Source organism: Micropterus dolomieu, linkage group LG13 (genome assembly GCF_021292245.1).
Source record: "Micropterus dolomieu isolate WLL.071019.BEF.003 ecotype Adirondacks linkage group LG13, ASM2129224v1, whole genome shotgun sequence".
Classification (NCBI taxonomy): domain Eukaryota; kingdom Metazoa; phylum Chordata; class Actinopteri; order Centrarchiformes; family Centrarchidae; genus Micropterus; species Micropterus dolomieu.
The window spans coordinates 8,826,032-8,851,520 of record NC_060162.1 but is presented as its reverse complement, the minus strand read 5'-3'; the positions used below and the strand labels follow the sequence as shown (position 1 = coordinate 8,851,520).

Here is a 25,489-nt window from a genome sequence, read left to right as displayed (position 1 = left end):
AGGAAGTACCACAGCACTGAGACTGCCCTGCTTAAAGTCACCAATGACCTTTTAATGTCTGCTGATGAAGGTATGTGCTCAGTCCTGGTACTCCTGGACCTTAGTGCTGCTTTTAACACCATTGATCACAACATCATGTTAGACAGACTGAGGCACTGGGTGGGGATCTCTGGTACTGCCCTAGAATGGTTTTCATTCTACCTGTCAAATAGGAAGTTTTGCGTGTCTATAAACAACTATGTCTCCTTGTTCTGTCCAGTTAAATATGATGTGCCTCAGGGGTCGGTCTTAGGACCCATTTTGTTTTCCTTGTATCTGCTTCCCCTTGGACATATTATCCATAAACATGGCATTTCTTTTCATATTTATGCTGATGACACACAAATATACTTGCCCGTCAGATCCACAGACCCTGGAATGCTGAGTTCACTTACCGACTGCCTTTGTGAAGTTAAAAAATGGATGTCAAATAATTTCCTCCAGCTGAACTCAGACAAAACAGAAATCCTGGTCATCGGGTCCCAGCAGATGGCATCTGCTCATCACATTAAGCCTGTGGCAAAGAACCTTGGTGTTTGGTTTGATAGTAATTTAAATTTCGAGCAGCACACCACAAAGCTTGTTCAATCATGCTTTTATCGACTTCGAAATATAGCAAAACTTAGATCTATGTTAACTTTTAAGGACACCGAGACCATTTTACACGCCTTCATCTCATCACGCCTGGATTATTGCAATAGCCTTTTCACTTGTTTAACCCAAAAATCTATTGATCGACTCCAGATTGTCCAGAACTCAGCTGCCACGCTTTTAACCAGAAGAAATATGACCACATTACTCCTATTTTAGCTTCATTACACTGGCTCCCAGTATCTTTTAGAATTGACTTTAAATTTTAATTGATCACTTTTAAAGCTCTTCATGGCCTCTCGCCTTGTTATATTTCTGACCTTTTAGTCCCATACACACCAGCACGTACCTTGAGATCCTCGGGCAGAGGTCTGCTGTCTGTTCCAGAGTCTCGACTGAAAATAAAGGGGACAGAGCGTTTGCTGTCAGGGCCCCGAGGCTCTGGAACAGCCTGCCCGAGGAAATCAGGTCGGCTGAGTCAGTGAACTCTTTTAAGTTCCTTCTTAAAACATACTTTTATAGGAGAGCCTTTCCCGATCTTATTTGACTTTATTTTATCCCTTTTATTTTATTGTATTTTACTAATTTTATATTTATCTTAAACGTGCATTTTAGTCTTTTCAATGTTTTTCATGCTTTTATCTTGTATTGTTTTTGTATTATTGTCTCTTGGGTATTATTGTCTTTACACTTGTGAAAGCACTTAGTAACTTGTTTTTGAAAAGCGCTCTACAAATAAAGATTATTATTATTATTATTATATAACCTACCGAGCCCCTTGTTATTTCCCTGAAACCCCTGTCCTGTCCTCAATGGTGATTTTAAACTCCATTCCTGCCCTGTCTGATATGTTTCTTAACATCTCCCTTTCTAAATTATATTTACTACAATGCATGATGTGTTCTACATCTTCCAGTGTTACACCACTGACATAGATCTGATTGACTTTCCCCCATTATATATAATGTGGAGTGGAAACCTGTATGCCTGAACCTTAATCTTGTAATGATAACCTCCTCTCTGAGGTTAAGTTATTCTCCTTTAAGTTGAACTGACCTGTGTATTATAATAATGTCTACCTTAAACATCTGTATATCCCACTTTCCCCAGCCATAAGCTACTTTTATCACTTACTTATCATACTTTAAGAGCTTTTGTTAAGAACAGGGACCCAACAAAACTTCACTTCTGCACCCATCTTTTGTAATCTTTAAAGTATAATGTGAATTTCTGTCATTAGATCTACTCTATTTGTCTTAAATTGCTGTTAGGCTAGTGCTTTTCATACTGTATATGTGGACACCCAATGACAGTAATACACACATTCGTTTACATGGCACGAGCCAGACACTGTGACAACGCAGCTATATGTGTGAAAGATGTGGATTCTTTTAAAGATTTATTGAATATTTTGTGAGTTTGATTCAGGACAAATATCTCTGCAGCAAAAATACGACATACAGCAGGAGTACAACATTTAGGTTAAAAAATACGCCTAAATATATCCTTTAGAATCACGGAGAAATGCTTCTAATATCGAAAAATATTTCTTTCACAGTTTTCTGTTTAATATCATTGCACAGGAACACTCAAGGGTGTTTTCATAATTGCAGTTTAACAAACTGAAAGTAGACGTGTGCTTTCAAGTACCCCTGATGTGACGCACGCAGAAAATCTCAATATGGCTCGTTTTAACTGATGAGGCAACCAATGCCAGTTAAAGTAGCCTGGTGAAATCTGAATGGACGGATAATGCTTCTTATTGTGGGATACTTTATTGTCCATGACTCCACTTTCTCAAGATGTCTTCTGCTGCATCCAGGGTGGAGTCCTCCTGTTAGACAAAAGGGAGTCTCTGTTTGAGTGAAAAGGACTGACAGAGCAACAGAGTGAGAAGGGTGAAGGCTCAGATCTAATTCATTTCAATTAGGTTGACTTTACCTTGACAAAACAGAATCGGATGTATTTGTCAAACTCCTTGCTGTGCTCTGGACTGTAGAATGCAGAGACAGGGATTGTTGCCAAACCCTGCAGAAAAAAAACAAATTATATTGGAAAAACATGATATACTAAATACACTATACACCAGAATTAAATGCTGCACAAAAACACTAACAAAAAAACTATACCACATGTGTTGTTATTATTATGATTATTATTAATAATCATAATATTCACCTTCTCTTTGGTTAGCCATTTAACAAATTTGATGTCATTGGGTTCATCCTCAGTGCTCTGGTCTTTAAAGTCCACCTCTGTATAAAACAAAGAGCGCCAGGGTAAACATGAATCAGACTAGAAACAGAAAAAGAAGATTTAAAAGAAAAAAATGCAACCAGTACAGATGTTTGTTCTTCACTCACTGACGGGGGAAATGTCTGTAATCATAAAATAGCCTCCCTCTGGCATGATGGGCTGCAAACCCACACTCTCCAAACACGAGGCCAGCTTCTTTCTCTTGTGGTGCAGCATCGCCGGCAGCTGCTGGAAGTAGCTCTCTGGAGTCCCGAACAGTTCGTATTCTCTCTCAAATCCCTCAGCTACTGCCTCCTGTTGCAGACAGGAATAGATGTAAAGACGAAAATGGGAAGTTTCAGAGGTGTGAGTGAAGTTGAAATGACAATTGTGACCTATGTAGTTTTTAAACAGAAGAAAAACTATCAAAGATTTCTGCTCCTTTCCTTATGGTAGAAAAGTTATTGGTCAATTTGCTTTGAGATTGTAGTTTGAGGTAAGAACTCCAAAATCACTTAAATTCAACAGTAGAGATCTTTTAATTTTTATTAATCTATTCATCTTCTAATCTAATCATTTTCCACATTCTTAGGTAGATTTAAAAGTGGAAAAATACATAGCTTCCTTCCTAACAATTTCAGTCAAATGGCCACACAGTCAAATAAAATGGAAAACTTTGGTGTTGAGGACAGAACGTAAAGTAAAAGTTCTTGGATCAGCGCCATAATTGTGCAGCACTGCTAAAAATTTCAAGAGGAGGAACCAAATTTCTTATAGTGTGTGTGGGTCAGTCATGTTTTACTTCAAGAAAATTATTTGAAAAGTTCAAGGAGTGATGTTTACCTGAGCAGCTGTAGCACAGTGGTAAACACTGTTCTGATGAATGGTTTTCATGTGTTTAATGATATGCCCAGAGCTGATGGCCCAGCCAACCTGTGAAGAAGAGGCAGGTCAACATGTCAGCATGCAGAAAAAAAGAACACATTACTCGAATACTCAGAACATCTGTGGATACCTTCCAACCAGTAGCACTGAAGGTCTTTCCACCACTGCCAACAGTGATGGTTCGTTCCCACATCCCAGGAAGGCTGGCTGTCAATATATTAATATAAATAATATATTAATAATGCAGCATTATACTGTGTGTGCATTGTGTTGCGCCCTGACTGTATCTTACCTATCTTTACATGCTTGGCTCCATCATAAGTCAGCCACTCGTACACCTCATCGCTGATGCACAGCACATCATGTTTGATGCACAGATCAGCAATCATTTGGAGCTCTTCAGTCTTGTAAACCTGCAAAGGATATGGAAGTGTGACAGGTGTTTATGAGCAGGAACGCATTTTATTAAGTTAAGTTACTTAACAGTTTAAATAACTGAAAAGCAGACAAGCTGCATCAACAGGCTGGCTTAAAAAAAGGACACATACAGTGGTAAATATCTCACCTTGCCTAAAGGGTTGTTGGGAGTGTTGATAACAATGGCTTTTGTGCGTGGAGTGAATTTACTGGCCAGCTCCTCAGCAGAAAGAACCCAGTCTCCACTTGACAGGATGGCGCTGCCCTCGGCTTTCTTAAATTCAACAAAAGAAAATGATGGTTGATATATACTTTCAAGTACATGCACACAAAGAGAGAGGTAAAACTGCTGAAAGATGTGCAGCACTATTTTGTAAAAGATGATCAATAAGGTGTAAACCACTCACTGGCCTCAGAGGTACATACACTGCCTTTCCTCCAACCATCTGCACCATTGGCTGGTAGCAGTCAAAGAAGGGCTCAACAATTATGACCTGAAATTTGTCAGTACATTTTGTTATTAAGCAAAAGATTTGGTAAATATGTGGTCCTTCTTACACACATTACTGTTGTACTGTTAAAAAATTAAACCTGTGGCTAATGGCATTCGTTTTACTGAGTTTTGTAAATATTTTTAACTAGAGCTGTGCACCATGTGGAAGAGTTTTATCATAGAGTCAAGCACACATATTTATGTAAAAAAAAAAAAACTTCCCATAATTATCACTATAGAACATTTTGATTTGACCTGACTTGGGTTGATTTTCGTACCTCATCCCCTTCATCAACCAGAGCTTGAAATGCACAGAAGAGAGCCTGATAAGCTCCAACTGTGACCAGGACGTCTTCAAGAGGATCAATCTCACGTCCCACAATCCTACCAAAGAATTTAGCCAGATTTTTCACAAGACGGGGGTGCCCCTGAGGAAAGAAATTCCAGCAAAAGGTCAGTTTTGAATAACTGATAAAAATGACACGAACTAAAAATATGTGTGCTTCTGTGCCATTCCAGAAACGTGCTCATTTACATACACTTACAAAAGCTCGGGTATACTGGTGCATCAGGGGCCCTCCACACACTGCTTTACAGAAAGCTTCCTGGACAAACTTGGGAGGGGAGAAGTCAGGAAATCCCTGTCCAAGGTTCACTGCTTTGTAGTCTGCTGCCAGTTGTGTGAATTCCACCCTGTCGATGCAAAACAGGTCAAACACTGCAGTGCTGTTACAAAAATGATAAGTTAGAAGTAAATTACCACAGGCATATGACCAGTAATTATGTCCTGTGAGAGTCATTTTATGGTCCCTGCCTTTTGAGCTACCAGTACCCCTGCAACCTTTTCATCAAAAACAATTAATGTATACAAAAGTGAGTAGGAAAATAAATTAAAATGCTAAATGCTTTAGAATGAATTCTTTTTGTAGAAAACATTGTTTGTGTGTCTTTTAGTCAATGAGTTAAAATTATGGGTCCTTTCCTGCAGATAATAAATAGACATATCTATCTTAACATGCGGATAGTTTTGGCTTAATTTCCCAGGTTTTTAGGTATCAATGTCTGATTTCTGCCATGGCCTCAGTGACTGTTTTTTATGATCAAATATTCATGATTTTTTGGCGAAGCACAAAGGGAAAGTCGTTCAATTTCATACTAAAAAAGGACAGAATAATTTAAGACTTTGTTCAATTCAAGAGCCATTTTAGAGCCATTTACTACCAGATGTTTGATGTTTGGGAAGTGAAAGAAAGAAAAAATACCAGTTTAAAGAAATCAATGTGAAACTAAATGATACATTTCATTACATGATATAATCTGATTACTTATGACACAAACCTAATGTTTTCTTGTGGCGGCACTGATGCTGCAATATAAATGTAGTATTTCGATCAAAGTATAAATATGTATATTAAAAGGTCTTGGTCCCAGGCTGTGCACCACCCCCACGCTCCACAAATCAGATGGTTATACTAAAGGTTAAGACGCTAATAAAACGCGAACACGGTTAGGTTTAGACTCAATCCAAGCAGAGACCTGTATGAAAAACTTAAAGTAGCCTATCAAGGAACCAAAACTAAAAGAAAAAGCATTAAAGTTCAGTGTTCTTCTGGAAAACGAAACACTTCCTTTTATGAATGGCAATATTAAGTGATTCTGCAAGAAAGCCGTTTATTTTCTGGCTCATTTAATACAGTTGCATACAATTATAAATAAACTCTAGCCTATAAAAAAAACTATTTGATATCGTTGGTAGCAAAACCTGTGTCCTCTTCTAGCAACATTATCACTTACCAAACGTTTTTATCGACACCATCTGTTCTGCGTGCATGAAGTCTTCTTGACATGATTATCTGGAACAAAAGCAATTTCTTAAGGTAAACCATATGTCGTTATATAGAAGTGTCGTTAAGTTAAGTACAGTTGTACCCACCTTTTGATGGTTTCTAATCGAAGTCTGACGAATTACAGTCAAATTTGTGACAAGATTTCTGATTATTCCCATCAATGGATGATCATGACGCACAGGCTTTTATCACCGTCAGTTATTCCTGCTGGAATGACGGTGCGCTAAAGGTGTCTCCAAACGTGTTGTTTCTCCTGATCTGCAAAACCTACGGCTATTTAATTTTCAAACAAGTGCTGGGGTCGTGCTCCCCTTCAAACACCTTCTGTTTTCATTTCTACTTCCTGCCTGGGCGGAGCGAGGAGTTGCTCGTAGTTACCTGAATGTAACTCCAGTTCTATGAGCAACAGCTGAGGGACAAATCCCCTCAAAAGGCTTTAGTTTTCAAGATACCCCTACTTACCTTAGGAAGAACAAAGCACAACCATGTTTCTTAATAACTTTAATATGTCTAGCTGTTCAAATCAAATCGATGATCTAAAAATATTTAACTGGAAAATTAGTCTATTTCATTAATGTTATTTAATTATTTAATTAATGTTACGCTATAAAGCAAAATTGTATCAATACATTTGTTATGAAACACATCATTGAAATATACTTTAACACGCATGAATTATAGGAGGAAATTGAACAAGGAATTAAAAATCCAAAAGCTATATTTATATATGAATACAAAGCTATAGTCTGTTTCCCCTGCCAATACATCTACATTGAATTTAATCAATAGGTGTATGTCAGAGCAGAATGAAAAGCCAGAGGATTTGATCTATTAACCTTTGTCAAGTGATTCTCATATTTGTCCTAAAGGTCTATCCTTCAAAATCCGTTTACATGTGGTTTGTGTTACTGACGGATAATTAAAGAAATAAAAGGAGAGGGTGACTGATATTTTGAACAAATAAGAAAAGCAGCTGACTAACAGAGATTGTATGACCATGAAGAAGGACCTATTTTAGCCCACTGGAAAAAAAAAACTTATGTGCATAGTTTATATTTCTGTTGGACATTTTTCAAATCAGTTTGCAAAGTTTTGAAATTATCTCCAACCTTTCAGGCAGCAACTTAACTTCTACCAGTACAGATCAAAAATGTAGACACCAAGTCTGTTGCTTAGTTTTATTTAACTTTGCTTGTGTAGAAAATTTATTAAATATGTTTATTTAAAACTAGACCACAAACTGGTCTAGTTTTTCATAAACAAAAATAAATGTTCATTACATTTTATTGACCGTAACATACATAATATTACTCCGTCACAGGAGGTACAATACCCACAGCAGCAGTAGCGACTTCATGTAAATAAATCATACTGCCATAAAAAGAGACCACTTTTTCTTTATTTAGACATTACCTATGTTTTCGTGTCATAAAACACCATAACACACTTCCTCTAAACTTTTTTCAAGTCCTCTGGCAGCACTCTGCCTTTCTTACGCGCCCTTTCCTTCTTCTTCTCTCCTTTGACCTGCTTGTGTTTCTGGATGTTCTTTCTTCTCTTGTCCTGACGTTGCTGCATCTTCTCTATGACGTTCTCGCTACGCTTGTTCCAGTTCTTCTTCAACTGCGCGTGCCGCTTCTCCTTCTTCTTCAACGAGGTGCGCAGCAGTGCCTCATCATCTTTGATTTTGAGGCCCTCTGCCTTATAAAGCATGTTGGTCCACTTCATCTTCGTCTCCAAATCGCGGGCCTTCCCTTCGTCTTTCTCCCTCAGCTGTTCCAGCTTCGCTTTGCGAGCCTCCACACGGCTGAGCAGCTGCTTGTAGTTCTTTCCCGTCAGTGGTGTTATCTGGCCCTTAATGCTTTTTTTATTGTTCTTCTTTTTCTGAATTTTGTCTACGTATCCCTCTTCCACCGTCTCCACTTTGTTGAAGATGATGGCAGCTTCATTTCTTTTGCTTACAGCCGGAGCATCCTTTTCTTCCTGTTTTATCTCTGGCTGCTCTTCTTGGCCACTTTTTTCAGCCAGTTCCTTCATCCGAAACTCTTTCCTCTTCCTCTTCTTGCGCTCCCGTTCCAGCTTTCGTTTTGCTCGCTTTGCCTGGACAGCCTCTGACAATGCATCCTTTGGGGTTACCTGAAAAAAGAAAAGCATAACATGTTAGTCCAGCAGACACTTGATGATATTGCATGTGATCTCCTAGTCTGCATTCTAATTAGCACCAGAAAACCAGTGTAGGGACTCTGTTTGTACTAGTATGTGTTAGAAGTAAACACTTTCAACAAAGCCAATACTGAGTCATTTAGCTGGTTCAGTATCATTCATATAATTTGGGACAAGCAGTCCCAAACTAAAAGATATTTAAACAAAAAGATTACCATAAAATAAAAACAGCAAAAAGCAGCAAATCAACTGATCTCAAAAGCTGGAAATGGAGACTATTTGGTGTTCATGCCCCAAATAATCTATCGATTAATTTCTTAATTTTTTTTGTAGATCAACTACTCTTCCCTAATTCCGGCGGTCGAAACTAACAAAGTACATTTATTCAAGTACTGTGCTTAAGTACAATTCTGACATAATGTTTGACAGATGAGTGTAACATGTTGGTCCAACAGACACTTACCAAGTATTTAACTAGTGTGCAGTGTGTGTTAAACATAAACTATGGAAGAAACAAACACAGGAACGCATACTTTGTACTGAACTCTGGCACATAACCTGCTCCACTGGGTTTAGTGTCTGGGATATGAGGTGTATCAAATATCTTCTTTACCAACCAAGTTAAGCTCAAAATAATGCAGCCATCAAGACACCAAACCTTTGTATCTGTGGCCTGTACTGGCACAGGAACAGTAAGACTTTTAGAGCAAGCAGCTAGATTAATTATAGCCTGGTCACAGCCAAGAACTGACAATTTGATTAATCACCATAAAACAATTTCTTTACTGTATTTGACTCCCAGTCTGCACATGTTTTAATTAGCATCAGAAACAGAGCATAGAGACTTTGTACAAGTATGTGGTAGAAGTAAACATTTTCAGCAAAGTCAATACTGACTTGTTTTGCTGGTTCAGTATAATTCTGATAGTGTTGGGATCCATTGTCACTAACAGACACCATAAATAATCCTCCATGTGGTTTTCTTTCATTATCTGCTCTAATTACTGCATACCTGCCCTCTGGACTCCTCAATCTTTTCATGTAGTCTCTTGCGTAGTACATCAACTGTGGAGAAGTTGGACTCAACATTTGCTCCTTTAAGAGAGGAAAAATAAAATCAAATGTAACTATAGGAAACAATGTTTTTTGTTAACAGGAAAAGACCTAATGATCTAAAAGAAATGTGTCACTACAGTGAGAAAACATGAATATGAAATCATCTCTCAGACATGTTGATAAGAGAGAATACACTTACTGTACCTTTAGGCGGCCGTGTTGTAGATCCTTTGATGCTCTGGGTTTTGGATCCATTTACTGTTGCCGTGGCTGGGCCTTTCTGTGCTGCAGCAGAGGGTGGAGGCTTTTGTTGGGATTTAGGAGTAGGGGTGTTCTCATTGGCGCCCTTTTCTTTAAAATGCTTCTTTTTGCATTTTTTCTTCTTCTTTGGAGGGCCAGCGTCACCTTTAGCCTTGAAATAAGCTACACACAGACAAACACAACACATGTGATGTTAATGATCACACACAGATGGGTACCAATTAAAAGGAAAAACCAACATTAAGTGTCTTAGTATGGAGTCAGGTCACCATGTGCTCCTTGCCAAGTCTGTGGAACTGTATTGGAGTGATGAACACCATTCCTCCACAAGATATTCCCTCATTTATGGTAATCTCATTGAGATCAAGACAGACGTGAGTACAGCAGATAAATATCTCGTATCAGAGACAGTCACAGACTCAAAAAATAGATTTGAAAATGAAAGTTCTAGTTATATTATGTGTTCTTATAGAGATGGTGGGGGGAAGCAGTGTCTTACATGTTGGTCCAAAATCTTCTATAGGTGTGAAACTGGGTTGAGATCTGGTGTATGTAAAGGCCATTATCATGTTGTTCACATCATTTTCATACTGAAAATTCAGTATTCAGGTTTTACCTTATGAACATAAACAGCTTTGACAATGCCATTGAATTTAAAGAAAAAACAAGTCAGTGCAGATCTGCTGATTGTCTAAGACCAAAAGCACATGGTCATCTTATTTCCTCATTTTCTAAGAGACAAAAGCCAAGTATAGCTGATCTTGTGGGTGACACTTGCCCTCACAAAGTGACGAAGTTAGTAATTTGGAGGTGTCTGAGTCAATCTGTTAAAAACGGTCAAACTGGTGACATTTTCCCCCCTTTATGATTATCAATTAATCTATTGATTTATTTTAAATCAATCAAGTAATTCCCCACCCTTTTCTCCTGTGGCCACTAAATGAGGCAAAATCTCCTTGCAACCCCTCATCACAAGCTAAATTTCTATAAATTGTAAGATGTTCAATCTTTAAATGATTTCCCCCTCTCAGATTGTATAATTTGAATGTTTTTGAGGCCTGAAAGGGCACACACCAGAGTATTTAAGAAAATAGAAAAGACTGAAGAAAAGGCAAACATATAATAATTTTGTTCATGAAGTTTTTGATGGTGCATCCTTTGGTGCTCCCTGATAACAGATGAGTGTAACGTGTTAGTCCAACAGACACTTGCAGCAGATTTTGCATTTGATCAGTCTGTACCTGTTTCTAATTAGCACCAGAAACACAGTGTAGGGACACTGTTTGTACAAGTATGTGGTAAAAGTAAACATTGTCAACAAAGTCAATACCGACTTGTTTTGCTGGTTCAGTGTAAAAAGATATTTCATTTACAAAAATAAACATCAAAAAGCCGCAAATCATCTGATCTCAAAAGGGGGAAATGGAGACTATTTGGTGTTCTTGCTTAATAAATGCCCAATACGATTTAAAGACCTGAGTACTTGTTCCACCACTGCCTAACTTAATTCTTATATTTGTCTTGAATCCACCCCTTCAGGTAAACCCGCTTTTTAAACAGTGCAGCGCCTCCTTTGGTCATCTGCAGTAAAACCCAGCGGTTTAATAGCATATTCAGTGTTAAAAGCTTTTCTCACACTAACACATAAACTATAAAAGTACACAGATGATTTTAAATTCCAGCACAGAAAAAGGGGAAGCCGTTGTCCACAATGCGGTGTCAATTAGCTAAAACAGTTAGCTAAATTTTACGTACCAAACGGTCTCTTCTTTGGCTCCTGGTCTCGTTGCAGGACTTTACTTGTGAGCTTTTGAATGTACGCGTCCTTTGAGGCGAGATCCATGTCGACAAATTAACCTTTAATCCAGCTAAAATAGCCTCATAAAAACAAGAACTTAGTGATAGAAAAATATCAACACATTTCTGTACACACGTGGGTAAGACATGACGGGGCGGGGCGTCACGAACCCGGAAGGAGTAACATCATAAGCAGCCCCCCTTCTGATAACTTATGTAGCTGTTATGTAGTCAGTTGTTTTCTCATCCATTTCTTACCTCCTTATCGTTGATGTTTTAATACAGAATGGCTTCTCTCAAATCAGCGTTGGCTTATTCCACCAGGGTGCTTACGGTACTAAAGAAACAGGTTAGTTACATGGTGTATTTTTCAAATCTGCGTAAAATCCCACAGAAACTTGAGTTTTGTGAATGTCATTTATCAGTGATGGCAGATTTTCAGCTGATTTTCTGTTATTGCAGACGCATGTCATTTACATCAAGAGGACTCTCCTCGTGTCTAGACTGCCTCTCTTCAAACGTGCAGATGGTAGGAAAAAATATATATTTATATGTTTACTATAATCAACATAATCATGACTGTGAACTCCAGCTTCAACTTTGTACTTTATTTTTAGAATTAAGAAACATATAAAAAAAGTAGACCATTTTGTTAACAGAAGATTCAATAGTTCCTTTAAGAAAGCATACATTAAGTTTGTTATCAATTTTGGGTCATGTTTGTATTTTGCCAACAATATAACAAACTTTACATGGTATTTTTATTAGATTTGTTAACATTGTTGACAGGGCTGGGCAATCAAACAATAACAATAATTATTGCGATATAATTTTCTTCAATAACAATATAACAAATGTTCAATAAATGTTTAATTCATTTCAATCACAAACGAATTTGCACTTAATTTTTCTATTAAGATATTTATTTTGTTGAGGAAAAAGGACTGAAAAAATATTCTACCTAATTTTATTCATGCATAGTAGTTGAAAAAAGATTGAATCATAATCGTTTTGAATGTTCTACCTCAGATTTGTGAAGTGTTTACTGGCTAAAAAAGTCTAAAAAACAATTAACCGTCTGGTTTCTTCAACTTTCACTCAGGAGGTCATTTATCGTGATAATTATCAATATCAAATGATAATAGTTTTGGCCATATCGCCCAGCCCTAATTGTCAAGAACATAAAAAAACTAAAAAAAATGAAAGTAATGTCTTAGTGTGTAGACTGAGCCTTACAAACTGAACAGTTCACTTCAATATCAGGTTTAAACTTTGTCATGTAATTATTCTTGTGAATAATCTTACATTGCACTTCTCTTGTCATATTCATGAGCAAAAACTGTATGTGGTTACAGTCATATATTCTATGTGAATGTGTGTGAATTTCCAGGCTGGTTCATTCCCTTCGGGCGACAATCCAGCTCCACCGCAACCGGAGTAGAGAAAGGAGACGACTCTTTCCTCAAATGGTTCCTGCTGCTCATCCCTGCCACCACCTTTGGCCTTGGTACCTGGCAGGTACAGCTTTAATTTACTTATCACATTAAAACATAATGCTGCTGATGTGTCTTTGTTGTTGGATGGACTCTAACCCTTTTGTTCCTGTGAAGGTGAAACGACGTCAGTGGAAAATGCAGCTGATTAGTGAGCTGCAAAGACTCACTACTGCGGAACCCATTCCTCTTCCTCGCGAGTAAGTACATGATAGATGTATTTAATATTATTCTCCTACACACACTTAGCACTGAACAGCAGGTCACAGACAAAGACAGGTCATACACTAAATGCAGCTATATGCCTTCGTGCTTTATGAAGCTGATGGTGCATTTTAGAAATAGAAATATGCAAGTTTTATTTTAAAGAAATCTAGTGGCAGTGACACGCCAATTCAGTAAAATTGTTTGATTTGTTCACTTTTCTTTTCTGCGTAATTCATGTTTTTTGCCTGTAAACCTTCAAACCTAAATACCTTAAGAAAACAAGAACAAAAATGAGACATGTGTTGGCAGTACCAGCCACCTACAAGAGCATATAATCAAGGATCTTTTATTAACGTTGGAATGAGCAACGGGTTTTGCTTGGGCCCTCTGTCAGGACAAATTAAATGAAAATGTCCAATATGCCAAGGGTTAAAGAGAGAGAGTTAATTTTTTTATTAAGATTAGCACCTGTGTGTAAAAACAAGTAAAACATTTATTTTTACTTGTGGAAATATTAATACACCCAAGAGAAATACACTCACAAAATAAAAAAAGTTGAAGATAACCTTTTTCTCTTTTTACTCATTGCAAGTGGCAACAAAATTGAAGAATTCCATCTGTTTCTGTTTCAGTTACTGGTTGGGTTTCAACCTACATATTTCATTGGTTATCATTTGCACCTGTTTGGTATAGTTGTGTAATCATATACATGATATGCCTACAAAATTCCTGACTTTGTGCAAGTGTACCTAGAAGAATGAATGCTGTTTGGTGGTCAAACCAAATATTGATTTGATTTAGATTGTTCTTCTGTTCATTCACTTTGCATTTTGTTAATTGATAAATATATTCTGTTTTTGAAAGTATTCTTACTTTACAGCATATTCCCACAACTGCCTAAAACATTGCACAACTGAGGGTAGCACTTGTCCTTGCCCCCCTCCCCTAAAATCTATGTCTATGTTACCTATCAATGTGCATGTCATTTTTCTCCCTGGATCCTAGTCCTCATGAGCTGAATAGCCTAGAGTACAGAAGGGTGAGAGTGCGTGGACAGTACGACCACTCACAGGAGCTGTATATTCTGCCCCGCTCCCCAGTCGACCCAGAGAAAGAGGCCAGAGAGGCAGGCAGGCTGGCTTCAAGCGGAGAGACCGGTGCAAATGTCATCACTCCATTTCACTGCACTGACCTCGGGTGAGACAACAGATACAATGCTGTGGCACTGGGTTAACCCTGTAGTGTAATACTAACTTCTTGGTCATCTTACAACTAACATCTTCTCTGCCCTCACCTGCAGCATCACAATCCTGGTGAACAGAGGATATGTTCCAAGGCAGAAGATACGACCAGAGACCAGGACGAAGGGACAGGTTATTATCTCAGATGATGTAACACATCAGTATGTTCTTTTAAGAGGACTCCACTGCTTTAGCATTACACTCTTATAGCATTGTCAGAGTCACATTGGACAGTAAAAAAATTACCCACAATGCAACACGATTTACAAGACTTCAGGTGTGGTAACCTTACCATGTAATGTCTCAGCTACAACAAACCTCACAAAACCATTTATATGAAGGGAAACATCAGTACCTTAAGCTCCTTCAGTCATGCTTACATTATTTCTTTGTAGCTTATTCAGACGGATTTTACAAAATGTAGCGCTTCTGTGCAGGTGGAAGGTGAGGTGGAGGTGGTTGGGGTCGTTAGGCTGACAGAGACTCGCAAACCCTTTGTACCGAACAATGATGTGGAGAGAAACCGCTGGCATTACAGAGACCTGGAGGCCATGTCCAGTGTCACTGGAGCTGAGCCCATCTTCATTGATGCCGACTTTGGTAAGAGGATCTCTGACTCAACTGCATCATATTGAATATCACATTAAATACAAGACTGATTCATACACTTAATAATTATTCTACAGGTGAGCATAAAGAAAAGGTTATGGTGCACAAGTAAATTAAAGTGTATTGTATCACGCAGGCAGCACCATTCCTGGTGGACCAATAGGTGGACAGACTAGAGTCACGTTGAGGAATGAACACATGCAGTACATAGTGACATGGTAAGTAGGAACTTTCTGGATGAACTACACTTCTGAGACAGACTGTCTAAAGCTGCCAAAACTTGTGTGTGTGTGTGTGTATATATATATATTTATTTCACGACTTGTTTTTTTTTTTCCCAATCTTTTAGGTATGGTTTGTGTGCAGCTACCTCCTACATGTGGTTTGCCAAGTTTGTCAAGAAGATTTAAGTGTGATCTGGTTACATGCAATGAAATAATTATACAAATGAACTGAAATGTCGCAAACTTCTCATTTACTGGATGTACTTTATTAGCTCCAGCCTATATGTAAGTAGCTGGATTATTCTCCTGAAATGTAATTAATAAAAAATAGAATTTGGCTCGTTCTTTTCTTTTACACTTATAAATGTGAGTTGGTCTACAGTGAACAAGACATTGAACCGGGAAACTGTTTCACAGCTGGAGAACTACTTTCAGTAAAACTCATGGATTCTCAGTTGTTCACTGAATAGACCAACTCTAGTCATCCACAGCATTGATTCAAGTCAATGGTTTATACACCTTAATATTTCTAAAGTTAACAACCTCCATAAAGTGTTAGATTTCCTTTCAAATGTTTTAAATCTATTAAGTGTTGCTGCCTTTGCAATGAGTTGCTTTGTAAAATTAAACACCACACACACTCCTGTATCCCAACTCAACCATTTCTAATTTAGATAACCCCATCAGTAGATCAACTGTTGCTGTAGTCTTATCACTTATACCCTACAGGTCATGCATCAGAGTACTGCAATGTAATTTTCATCACTTGCAATTAAGAAACACCATTTTGATTTCTGACAGTGTTAAATCTACAGTTGCAACTTTGTTCCAAAACACTACGTTTGGTTGTAACAATAACAGTCTCACTCTATTAGGACATAAATTTATTTTATTCCAAACAATTTAACCAAGCTTGGTTGCCAGTTCCTTGGCCTTTGCCTTCTCCAGCTTGGAGATGCGGGCTGTGGATTTTGGGCCCATGATGCCGCCTCCCCAGTGACGACGGATCTGGAAAACAAGGTTTAATTGGAAATGGTTAAATTGGTGCAACTTGTTCTTTGATATCAATACGCAATTTACTCATGCAGAGACATGACTGAAATTACTGCTCACCTCTTCATATCTGTCGTTGTAGTTGGTCTTGATGGCTTCCACAAGCTTGGCAAGAGCACCTTTATCCTCACTGAGAAAGAACAAATCTAGTTTATACAATGCTGACACCATTCAGAGATGGAGCTGCAAAACCTTACTGATTCAAATCAATCATGTCAACTTCATAAAGAGGATAATGTAGATATGTTGGTTTAAAAGTTTAATTATTGGAAATTGCTGCAGAAATGCCCTAATAATATTTTGAAGAGTGTATTTCAAGACGTGAACTTGATGTGAGACAGGTTACTACACTCTAGAGTAAGATTCCAAAATGTTTTAGCCAGGTATGAAGATCCAGCTGCGTTACTAGTCGAGAAGCCAAAAATCTTATTTCGTCTAACACTTTGACATAGCACAGCTCAGTCTGTATGCATACTTACGGGTTTGTCTGTGTGAAGGCAACTGAAGTGCATGTCTTTCTGTGCACCAGTCTGCCCAGTCTAGCCTTGCCCTTGACGATACAGTATGGGACACCCATCTTGCGGCAAAGAGCTGGCAGGAAGACGACGAGCTATAAAAGCAGGGGAACCCCCAGGAGTTAATATTTGTATACTAGGAACACATTTTTAACTTCATCTAAGAGAATAAAATTACCAAAAAGTGAGATGTCCACAATAACTGTTGTGGTCAAAACATGTATTCTGGGTTTATGGTCTCTGCTCAGGGTTAAAAAGCTCGTGTGTTTGATCCACATAGAGGATTCAGGTGAAGAAATTCATACATCATTGCCAGTGACCACTTTCTAGATTGAACTGTACCCAATGTGTCAAGTTCCATTGCTGCCAAAATAATGACGGACACGTACCTCAATTGGATCCACATCATGGGCAATGATCACCAGCTGGGCCTTCTTGCTCTCCACCAGAGAAGTGACAGTGTTCACACCTGTAGGAAAGGGAACATTTTTAATTAACCTCTAATCAGTAAACACCCTGCCCTAACACAATTTGTCATTTTGGCCAATGCTCAGGGTTAAAAAGCTCAAAAAACATCAGGGCATGTTTCAGGTGAAGAAATTCAAGTCATCATTGCATTCAAGCCAAGTTGGATACGACTGCACAATTAACTTTAAAATAGTTTCTCAATGGAACTCAAATGAATTGAACTAAGTTGTTATCCATCAATTACACCATCTTAGTTCTTTCCTGCTCACCTGCACGGAGGACAGGGGGCCTTTTGGTAGGAGTATCTCCCTTTCCAGCTGCCTTCTGCTCAGCGCGGGCCAGCAGCCTCTGTTTCTTCTCCTGCTTGGTCTCTGGCCTGTACTTGTGGGCCAGCTTGAACAGCTGTGTGGCTAGAGGGGGAAGACAGTACATTACAAATTAACGTAAACTTGCATGGTTTTGTTTTACAGCATGACAAGTAAACAGTATTTCAAGTTACTGCATCAGTGATCTTGGTGGAATGTCAGCACGGCTATTCAGATAGCAAATATTCTTTCACATCATTTGCAAATACTATGGTACTCTGAAGGACCCATTAACCATTTAAAAAAACAAACACCCCCACAGCTTTCTTTTGCAGGCAGCCATTCAAAAAAAAGCACCAACTAAAAAAAAACAAGGTGCAACCCTTGTACCAGAAACTTCTGAAGCTTACCGGTCTGGCGGTCCAGAGCCTGAGTGAACTGGTTGATTGCAGGGGGAACCTTCAGACGCTTGTAGAGGATGGAGCGCTGCCTCTGCAGGCGGATGTAACGGGGCCATTTCACAAAGCGTGTCAAATCACGCTTGGGCTGTATATCCTGGCCTGTGGGAGAAGACAAATATTTAGCATTTGACCACAAACTAAAGTATTTTGTTTTTCAATCTACCGTGCATCAGCGATCTTGGTGGGAAAATTGTCATCAGTGTTGTTAAGATAGCAAATATTCGTTTACATCATCTGCACCATTAAAATCCCCAGATCTCCCAATTCACCACCTAGGGCTACTTACCGATGCCAAAGTTCTTTGGCCTCTTCTCAAACAGGGGGTTGACTACTTTTTTGGCCTCATGTTTCTTGGCCACAGAAGGGGCCGGTGCCACCTTCTTCCCCTTAGCCTTCTTTCCCTTAGGCTGTTGAGAAGAAAACAGTGTTGGGGAGCATTAGCAAACATTACTTTGTCACCAAGAAAGTTAATGTCTGAATCTTCAGCTGTGCCCAAATTAATGCTTCTAGCATCACCCTTGTTAAAGCAAATACATCTAAAATGTTTTGCCCAAATGAGAAACAGCTCTGTTATGGATTTTAACCATAACATGATCATGAATGCTACTTGTACTGTTCTAATTTTCCAGCATGCCTGCTTTAGCATCCACTGCTTGGCATGCAGGTTAGCCTCGCTCCATACCTAACGTTACTATTGTCTATTTTCTAAATTACTTAAAGTATTAGAGTCTGGAGACCTTTTGGTTGTCAGTGTCATCAAGCCAAAAGATATAACTAAAAACTCAAAAGGCATTACGATGACTCAAGCTAGCCAAATCCCCATGTTGATCAGCCCACACTGCTGTTAGCTCGCCATACAAACCGAATTCAAGACGACGTAACGTTAGCTAGCTTAGCTGTTGCTACTACTAAAAGTTGTAGTTTACAAACCAAGACATTTTAACATTAGCTACCAAACACGCTAAAGCATGACGTAATTAGAGGTACGACTGCTAACTTTAATGTCACCATTTGTGCAAACAAGCAGCGCTCGGGCCCGTTAACGTTAGCTGAATACTAATACTTCTGTACCACTACAACACGTTATAAGTCCCGTTGTAACTTACTTCCATTAGTCACAATGTTAATTTAACTTACGATGCGAATACTAACCGTTTACATTAGTGCGGAAAATAACAAAATACCAGCGCAAACCTCCTCCTTAAATCAAGCATGTTCAACAACGTTAGCTTTAGCCCCCTGATAGCTACTCGTACCGGCTACACTCGGGTCAGTTTGATCAAATTTTGTCAAAATCCACACAACATCGACGCTCAATATCGACATTATATACACAAACAGGTTTCAAAGACTTCATATGTACATTCTATGATCTAAGAATAACCATGTATACAGGGATGCAAGCAGATACAATGGCTTGAATATTTTCTCAGAAGAATCAGCTATGTACCCACCATGTCGGTTCAGGCAGAAAGGAATACCTAGGTATTCTGGGTAGCGTAAATACCGCGAGGCTTGCACAGTGGTAGCGTGGCTTCAAATATCACCGATCTGGAGTCAGATGTCACAGCTGCTCGCCTGCACAAGAGCTGTATTCTTAAAAATATAGATACTGACTCTGGATCAGTGATTCAATACAGTCTTAATATCATAGACTGTATATGCTATGTACGTCATGGTCATTCTCAACGGTAGAGATGTTCTTCAATCTTCCACCTTTTAAAAGAAATTACAGTATTATAAGTTACATGTGTAGTTTATATCAAAGTAAATAATACATTATGTATTAAGTAAGTACTTAACTTGTGGTTTATGTTATATACAATGCAATATATAATACGTTAGTTAGTTAGTTATTTAGTCACTAATAGTTTATTATTTGTCCATATCCTTTATTATTCTTTTATATTTTCATCTTATCATCTTATTGTAAATATCATACTATATATTTATGACTACTTGATGTGCAGTTCTTGATCTTTCTTATATTTTTCTACCTGCTATGTGTAGACCTGCTTGGCAATAAAGCTGATTCAGATTCTAATACTTACTTAAAAAGGTAATATATATGTAGTTGTTAATAAAAATCCAGCCAATCAGTGATACTATAGTACCAGAAGAAGAAGTAATTTAGAAAGCTGTTTCTCTTGTTATTCTTTTAATTTACTATTTTTGGAACATGCAAACTCCACACAGAAAGGCCACTGGACCACAATGCCTTCATTATAAGCATAGTGGTCAATTATTGCAAATCAGCTGCCCTAGCGGCTGATTTGGTCAGGCTCCCTTGAACCTCCCCGCGACTCCTGGCCCTGACTAACCCTGTGACATCACTCATCACACTGGGTCAGTTTTATTTATTGCACACACTATGGTCTACTCTAATGGCTATTATGGTGCAATAAAACCAACATAAACAATATTTTAATAATGGGACAAGTTAGGAAAGTTGGGCCCTGATTGACTGGCAGGCGGCCAACGAGACCCTTTGCACCGGCATGAGTGTTGATTTTGAGTGTCTGTATCATTGCCTGGATGTCTGGGGAAAGTTTGGAGCCAGGGCACAGGACAGTCTCCATCCATGATGATTAATATTTCATTGAAGTAGCAGTTTATCACTTCTCTGTGGCCTCTCTCTCTCTCTGTATTTACTTTAAAATTCAAGCCAGGCAATCTATTCTTGAAAGCCACAGTGTATTGTTTATATTATTAACAATATCACTTAAAAGCAAAAAGGCCTTTACATTTGCGGTTACATTTAAATTAGAACAAGTAAAAGAACATTGCAGCAAGTGAACATATAAAACATATACACAAACATCTACTTATCTATCTATAATACTATCTATATGTTTTCATACTACTAGTGAACATGGCCACATCTGGAGAGGTTTACAGTCTAGATGTAGTCATGTTCACCCGGACATGCAGGCATTTGCTCATGAGCAGAACGCTGAGCAACAAGCTATCCTCAGACACCGCTCCCCAACATGTCCACTACTGCATTGACCATGTCATCTTTGCTCTCATCTGGGTCCGGGCCTTACTCCTCTCTTCCTCCAGGATATCACCTGGAAACACTAGAAACTAACAAAATCCACACAACCAAATCCACAATGAATTGGCAACCACTAATAAACAGACAACCACTTCAATACACAAGTGAGGGGAGAAACACTGGTGAGGGTTAGACAACATGACATGAGACACTAGGGCAGACTAACTACAAAATAAAACAAGAAGTAAAGCTAACTGAAACACATAAGGAACAAAGTCACAAAATGAAACATAACACAGTCAACATAAGTGACTTGCTGACAAAACCTACCAAAGCAAAGAACACAGAGACAGTGAAACAGCACTTGAAACACGAATGAACTCATAACAAGGAAACCTTGATGAAATAACAAATGACCAAAGTAACACACACACTACAGAGAAGTAAACACAAGGGCAGGGAATGAACACAGAAAATAAACACAAAACACACCCCACCAACCCAAACCTGTGACAAGAAAAGCAACAACTCCTGAATTGTCTCACTGTCTCTCTCCTCATTTTTTCCTTTTCGATATTCTTATTCCTTCTTTACCCATCTTTCATTGGCTGCTCTGTTTGGTCTCTATTTTATACTCATCTTGACATCCTTCCTCTATGTACCTAACTTCCTTTCCCTCACTTCCTTTCCTGTCTTTACCTCAACACTGACTGGCTCTTGTTTTCACCTTTTTGTCAGTCCTCATTAACCTGATTGAGTTCACCTGAATACACTTTATTTAAAGACTGCACTCCCTGTCACTCAGTCTTTGACCTTCACATGGGACAGCTGATCTTGTAAGAGAAGTTTATTTCACTCTTTATCCTACGTTCATGTTTTATATGGAACTGTAACTTATTTCCTTGAGATGGACATGTGGTTAAGTTTCTAATCATGTCTTTTCAACCCCTTGTATTGAAGAAATAAACTTTGTTCAGAGGATTGGTGTTTTCTGCCTTATTCTCTGCATTCTGACCAGATGCCCATGATGGCAACCTCTTCATTTTGAACCTCCTACTATTAGGCTTTATGATCAAGAAGTTCTTATTACGTCGACACCTGTCCATCACACGCTCGTGGCGGGGCCAGTTCTAATTGAAAGAGGTGAAACATAGCTAAGGCCGGCAATGAGTGCGATGTACCATAACTGTCTTGACCTAAACCTGTAATGCGGTCTCTCCTGTTCATACAACATTGTTACTTTGTCCAGGGGAATAGTTTGAGGCGACTAGCGAGGTTGGCCTATGAAATGAACAGTTTTCATAAAAGAAAAAAGGGTACTGTAGTAGAGAGGATATTGGAAAATAACTTATCATTGCTTAAACGTGTACCAATAAGGCCAACCAAGGGACGCAATTAGATGACCTATGTCTATCATTGGAAAAACATACTTGGGCAAGATTGTAATACAAACTAAAAAGTAATCCTACCTTTGGCAGCAGGAAATCATACACTTCACCCTGACTTTAATGCCTCTGTGTGAAGGGGTTGTCCAATAACTGTGTACACACTCATACTAGTCATCAAACCAGACACAGGTCAAGCCATCTGCATCATGCTGCCAAAAGCTTTGTCCCTCTGAAAACTGCCTACAAGCATAAATGTATAATATAAACTATCCTACGTCCTCTTTTGTGACATGACATTTGACTGTTTTAGAACTGAGGTTTTATTTCTGACAATTTTAAAAGGCTTTAAAGGCTTACAAGAAGGAAGGACATTTAGCAACTTAATGAAAATATAAAATTTGATTAGAAACCTGATCACCACAAATATGTTCATCTACAAAAACTTGTCAAGTGTGTAACCAGGTACATGTAATTTCAATGAACATGGCTGGTCATGATGGTCGACATCTATAAGACTTTTCGTGAAATCCTTTCCTGCTTAAGGCCATATCACCCTGAACGCGTCTGATTTTGGAAGCTAAGTAGGGTTGGGCCTGGTTAGTACTTGGATGGGAGACCGCCTGGGAATACCAGGTGCTGTAAACTTTTTCCTTTTTAAAAGCAGCAGAGGCCGCCGCTGCTTCAGTGGACACCTTACAGGTGCTAGTCATAATTAGAATATCATCAAAAAGTTGATTTATTTCAGTAGTTCCATTCAAAAAGTGAAACTTGGATATTATATTCATTACACACAGACTGATATTTCAAATGTGTATTTCATTTAATTGTGATGATTAAAACTGACAACTAATGAAAATCCCAAATTCAGTATCTCTGAAAATTAGAATATTAAGACCAATACAAAAAAGGATTTTTAGAAATGATGGCCAACTGAAAAGTATGAGCATGTACAGCACTCAATACTTAGTTGGGGCTCCTTTTACCTGAATTACTGCTGCAATGTGGCATGGCATGGAGTCGATCAGTCTGTGGCACTGCTCAGGTGTTATGAGAGCCCAGGTTGCTCTGATAGTGGCCTTCAGCTCTTCTACATTGTTGGGTCTGGCGTATCGCATCTTCCATTTCACAATACCCCATAGATTTTCTATAGGGTTAAGGTCAGGTGAGTTTGCTAGCCAATTAAGAACAGGGATACCATGGTCCTTAAACCAGGTACTGGTAGCTTTGGCACTGTGTGCAGGTGCCAAGTCCTGTTGGAAAATGAAATCTGCATCTCCATAAAGTTGGTCAGGGTGGTATGGCCATAAGCGAAAGAGCTTATCCTATAAAGGCTCTTTAAAGATGTGGATTACCATCATAACATCCACATTCATTTATATACATAGAAACATTAGTTTGGACAAACCAACCACACAAACTTAGACCAGAGAGTGAGTCGTACATTTAGTTTGCTTGCTTTTGTTCAGTTCCCACAATGTTACATTGTTCTACATAGAGAAGGCAAATTATGTTTTGTTTTTTTAAAAAAAACAAAAGCTATCTTATGTATTTACAGATGTCTCTTTGTGTGTGTCCCGGTGTGTTCACACACACTCTTTCTCACACAAACTTTAACACTCCCACTCACTCGGAAGGCTAACATTACTCAGCTAGCAATCATTATTAATTAAGAAGTTTTGTTTGATACAGCCTAACATCAAGTACGGGTGACAACAAGACATAGCAATATGACTTATTAGTCCAATAGTCTCACTGAACTAAAAATTTCCTCTGTTTTATCACAATTTTTTTAATTATTTGATCAAAGCTATTTTGACCTAAGCTGATCTAATTCTTTTGTCATTTCACATAAGTTTTTTTTATGCTCCACAAAAGCCATTATTAGAAATGTGGCTCTCTTCTTTCTCTATACTTTGCTATCTTCTGCTCACAAATTCCCTTTCTTACACCTGAAATCAACCAGGTCGTGAGCTCTCTTCTGAGTTATGTGCATGCTACTTATCCAGAAGACGCAGTAGAGAGAGAGAGTGAGCCAGAGAGAGTTGTGGGGCATACGCTACATTGTTGTACAGCACCAGAAACAGTGATGAATGTCATGGAAAGGAAAGCAAGTTTTGAACATTTAGCCTATTCATAATTTGTGAGAGGTGACCCCTGGAGTAAACCGGGAGAGGGTAATGAAATCCGAGAGTCTCTCGTGAAAATCGGGAGTGTTAGCAAGTAGGAGCTACTGGAGCAAATTTTTGTGGCTTCTTATTTACTTTTGTATAACAACATGCTGTGTGTGATGTCATTTTATTCTTCTGCTCAAGCAGGTCACTTTTAGGCCGTAGACAGTACACACTGGAGTCTGATATGGGTCACATTTAAACAATAATGTGAACTGTACAACAATGAATTTAAATTGAGCATTAAAGGCTGCAGTCTGAACATAGCCTTGGCTCTATGGCTACTAACATTAATCCTCAACAACAAAAAAACTCTGCTTTACTTTTTGTACAATATCATCATAAATATTAAGTAGTAATTTAAGTTACCTCTGTCTCAGTCGCATGCACACAGTGCTGCCAGTTTAACATTAGCATACTGTTGTTGCATGATAAAAGGCTGCAATAAGTAACTTTTAATGTTTTTAAGTTGACTTATTTGTGCAATAACATCTTATGTTCCAAGACCCAAATTAAACAAGATATATCAATTTGTCTTATTGTTTAATTTAATTATCTCCATTTATTTTAAATGT

General features: G+C 38.4%; 4 protein-coding genes, 4 non-coding genes and 1 pseudogene across 9 annotated transcripts; 2 read left to right on the top strand and 7 right to left on the bottom strand.

The window, feature by feature from the left end:
• Positions 1-1,999: 1,999 nt before the first annotated feature.
• On the bottom strand, positions 2,000-6,855 carry kyat1 (kynurenine aminotransferase 1). Its single transcript, XM_046066597.1, has 13 exons — positions 6,594-6,855; positions 6,455-6,513; positions 5,206-5,353; positions 4,939-5,088; positions 4,575-4,661; positions 4,316-4,441; positions 4,043-4,163; positions 3,881-3,957; positions 3,709-3,798; positions 2,994-3,180; positions 2,809-2,885; positions 2,572-2,658; positions 2,000-2,464 (listed from the first exon to the last, which is right to left on the bottom strand). Exons 1-13 carry the CDS (start codon positions 6,663-6,665, stop codon positions 2,405-2,407), a joined length of 1,341 nt encoding a protein of 446 aa, XP_045922553.1. The 5' UTR covers positions 6,666-6,855; the 3' UTR covers positions 2,000-2,404.
• Positions 6,856-7,886: 1,031 nt separating this feature from the next.
• On the bottom strand, positions 7,887-11,967 carry surf6 (surfeit 6). The gene is made up of 4 exons (XM_046067094.1): positions 11,743-11,967; positions 9,931-10,149; positions 9,683-9,765; positions 7,887-8,643 (listed from the first exon to the last, which is right to left on the bottom strand). The coding sequence occupies exons 1-4, from the start codon at positions 11,828-11,830 to the stop codon at positions 7,960-7,962; spliced, it is 1,074 nt and encodes a 357-aa protein (XP_045923050.1). The 5' UTR covers positions 11,831-11,967; the 3' UTR covers positions 7,887-7,959.
• Positions 10,243-15,895, top strand: LOC123981873 (surfeit locus protein 1). 2 transcript variants are annotated; one of them, XM_046067095.1, is made up of 10 exons: positions 10,243-10,361; positions 12,070-12,133; positions 12,247-12,313; positions 13,175-13,302; positions 13,395-13,477; positions 14,490-14,681; positions 14,785-14,857; positions 15,163-15,325; positions 15,471-15,552; positions 15,684-15,895. In XM_046067095.1, the coding sequence occupies exons 1-10, from the start codon at positions 10,258-10,260 to the stop codon at positions 15,742-15,744; spliced, it is 1,017 nt and encodes a 338-aa protein (XP_045923051.1). In that variant the 5' UTR covers positions 10,243-10,257; the 3' UTR covers positions 15,745-15,895. The 2 variants fall into 2 exon arrangements, with proteins under 2 accessions (XP_045923051.1, XP_045923052.1); XM_046067096.1 differs by lacking the exon at positions 10,243-10,361 and adding an exon at positions 11,514-11,526.
• A 534-nt stretch (positions 15,896-16,429) lies between these two features.
• rpl7a (ribosomal protein L7a) lies at positions 16,430-21,941 on the bottom strand. Its single transcript, XM_046067097.1, has 8 exons — positions 21,904-21,941; positions 18,647-18,767; positions 18,310-18,459; positions 17,864-18,004; positions 17,516-17,595; positions 17,091-17,221; positions 16,672-16,741; positions 16,430-16,566 (listed from the first exon to the last, which is right to left on the bottom strand). Exons 1-8 carry the CDS (start codon positions 21,916-21,918, stop codon positions 16,462-16,464), a joined length of 813 nt encoding a protein of 270 aa, XP_045923053.1. The 5' UTR covers positions 21,919-21,941; the 3' UTR covers positions 16,430-16,461.
• Positions 17,366-17,441, bottom strand: LOC123982413. Its single transcript, XR_006827966.1, has one exon. It is a non-coding gene; the product is annotated as a small nucleolar RNA SNORD36 (small nucleolar RNA).
• On the bottom strand, positions 17,672-17,744 carry LOC123982414. The gene has a single exon (XR_006827967.1). It is a non-coding gene; the product is annotated as a small nucleolar RNA SNORD36 (small nucleolar RNA).
• LOC123982416 lies at positions 18,094-18,163 on the bottom strand. Its single transcript, XR_006827969.1, has one exon. It is a non-coding gene; the product is annotated as a small nucleolar RNA SNORD24 (small nucleolar RNA).
• On the bottom strand, positions 18,526-18,599 carry LOC123982415. The gene has a single exon (XR_006827968.1). It is a non-coding gene; the product is annotated as a small nucleolar RNA SNORD24 (small nucleolar RNA).
• A 1,341-nt stretch (positions 21,942-23,282) lies between the features above and the next one.
• On the top strand, positions 23,283-23,391 carry LOC123982407 (annotated as a pseudogene).
• The last annotated feature ends 2,098 nt before the right edge of the window (positions 23,392-25,489 follow it).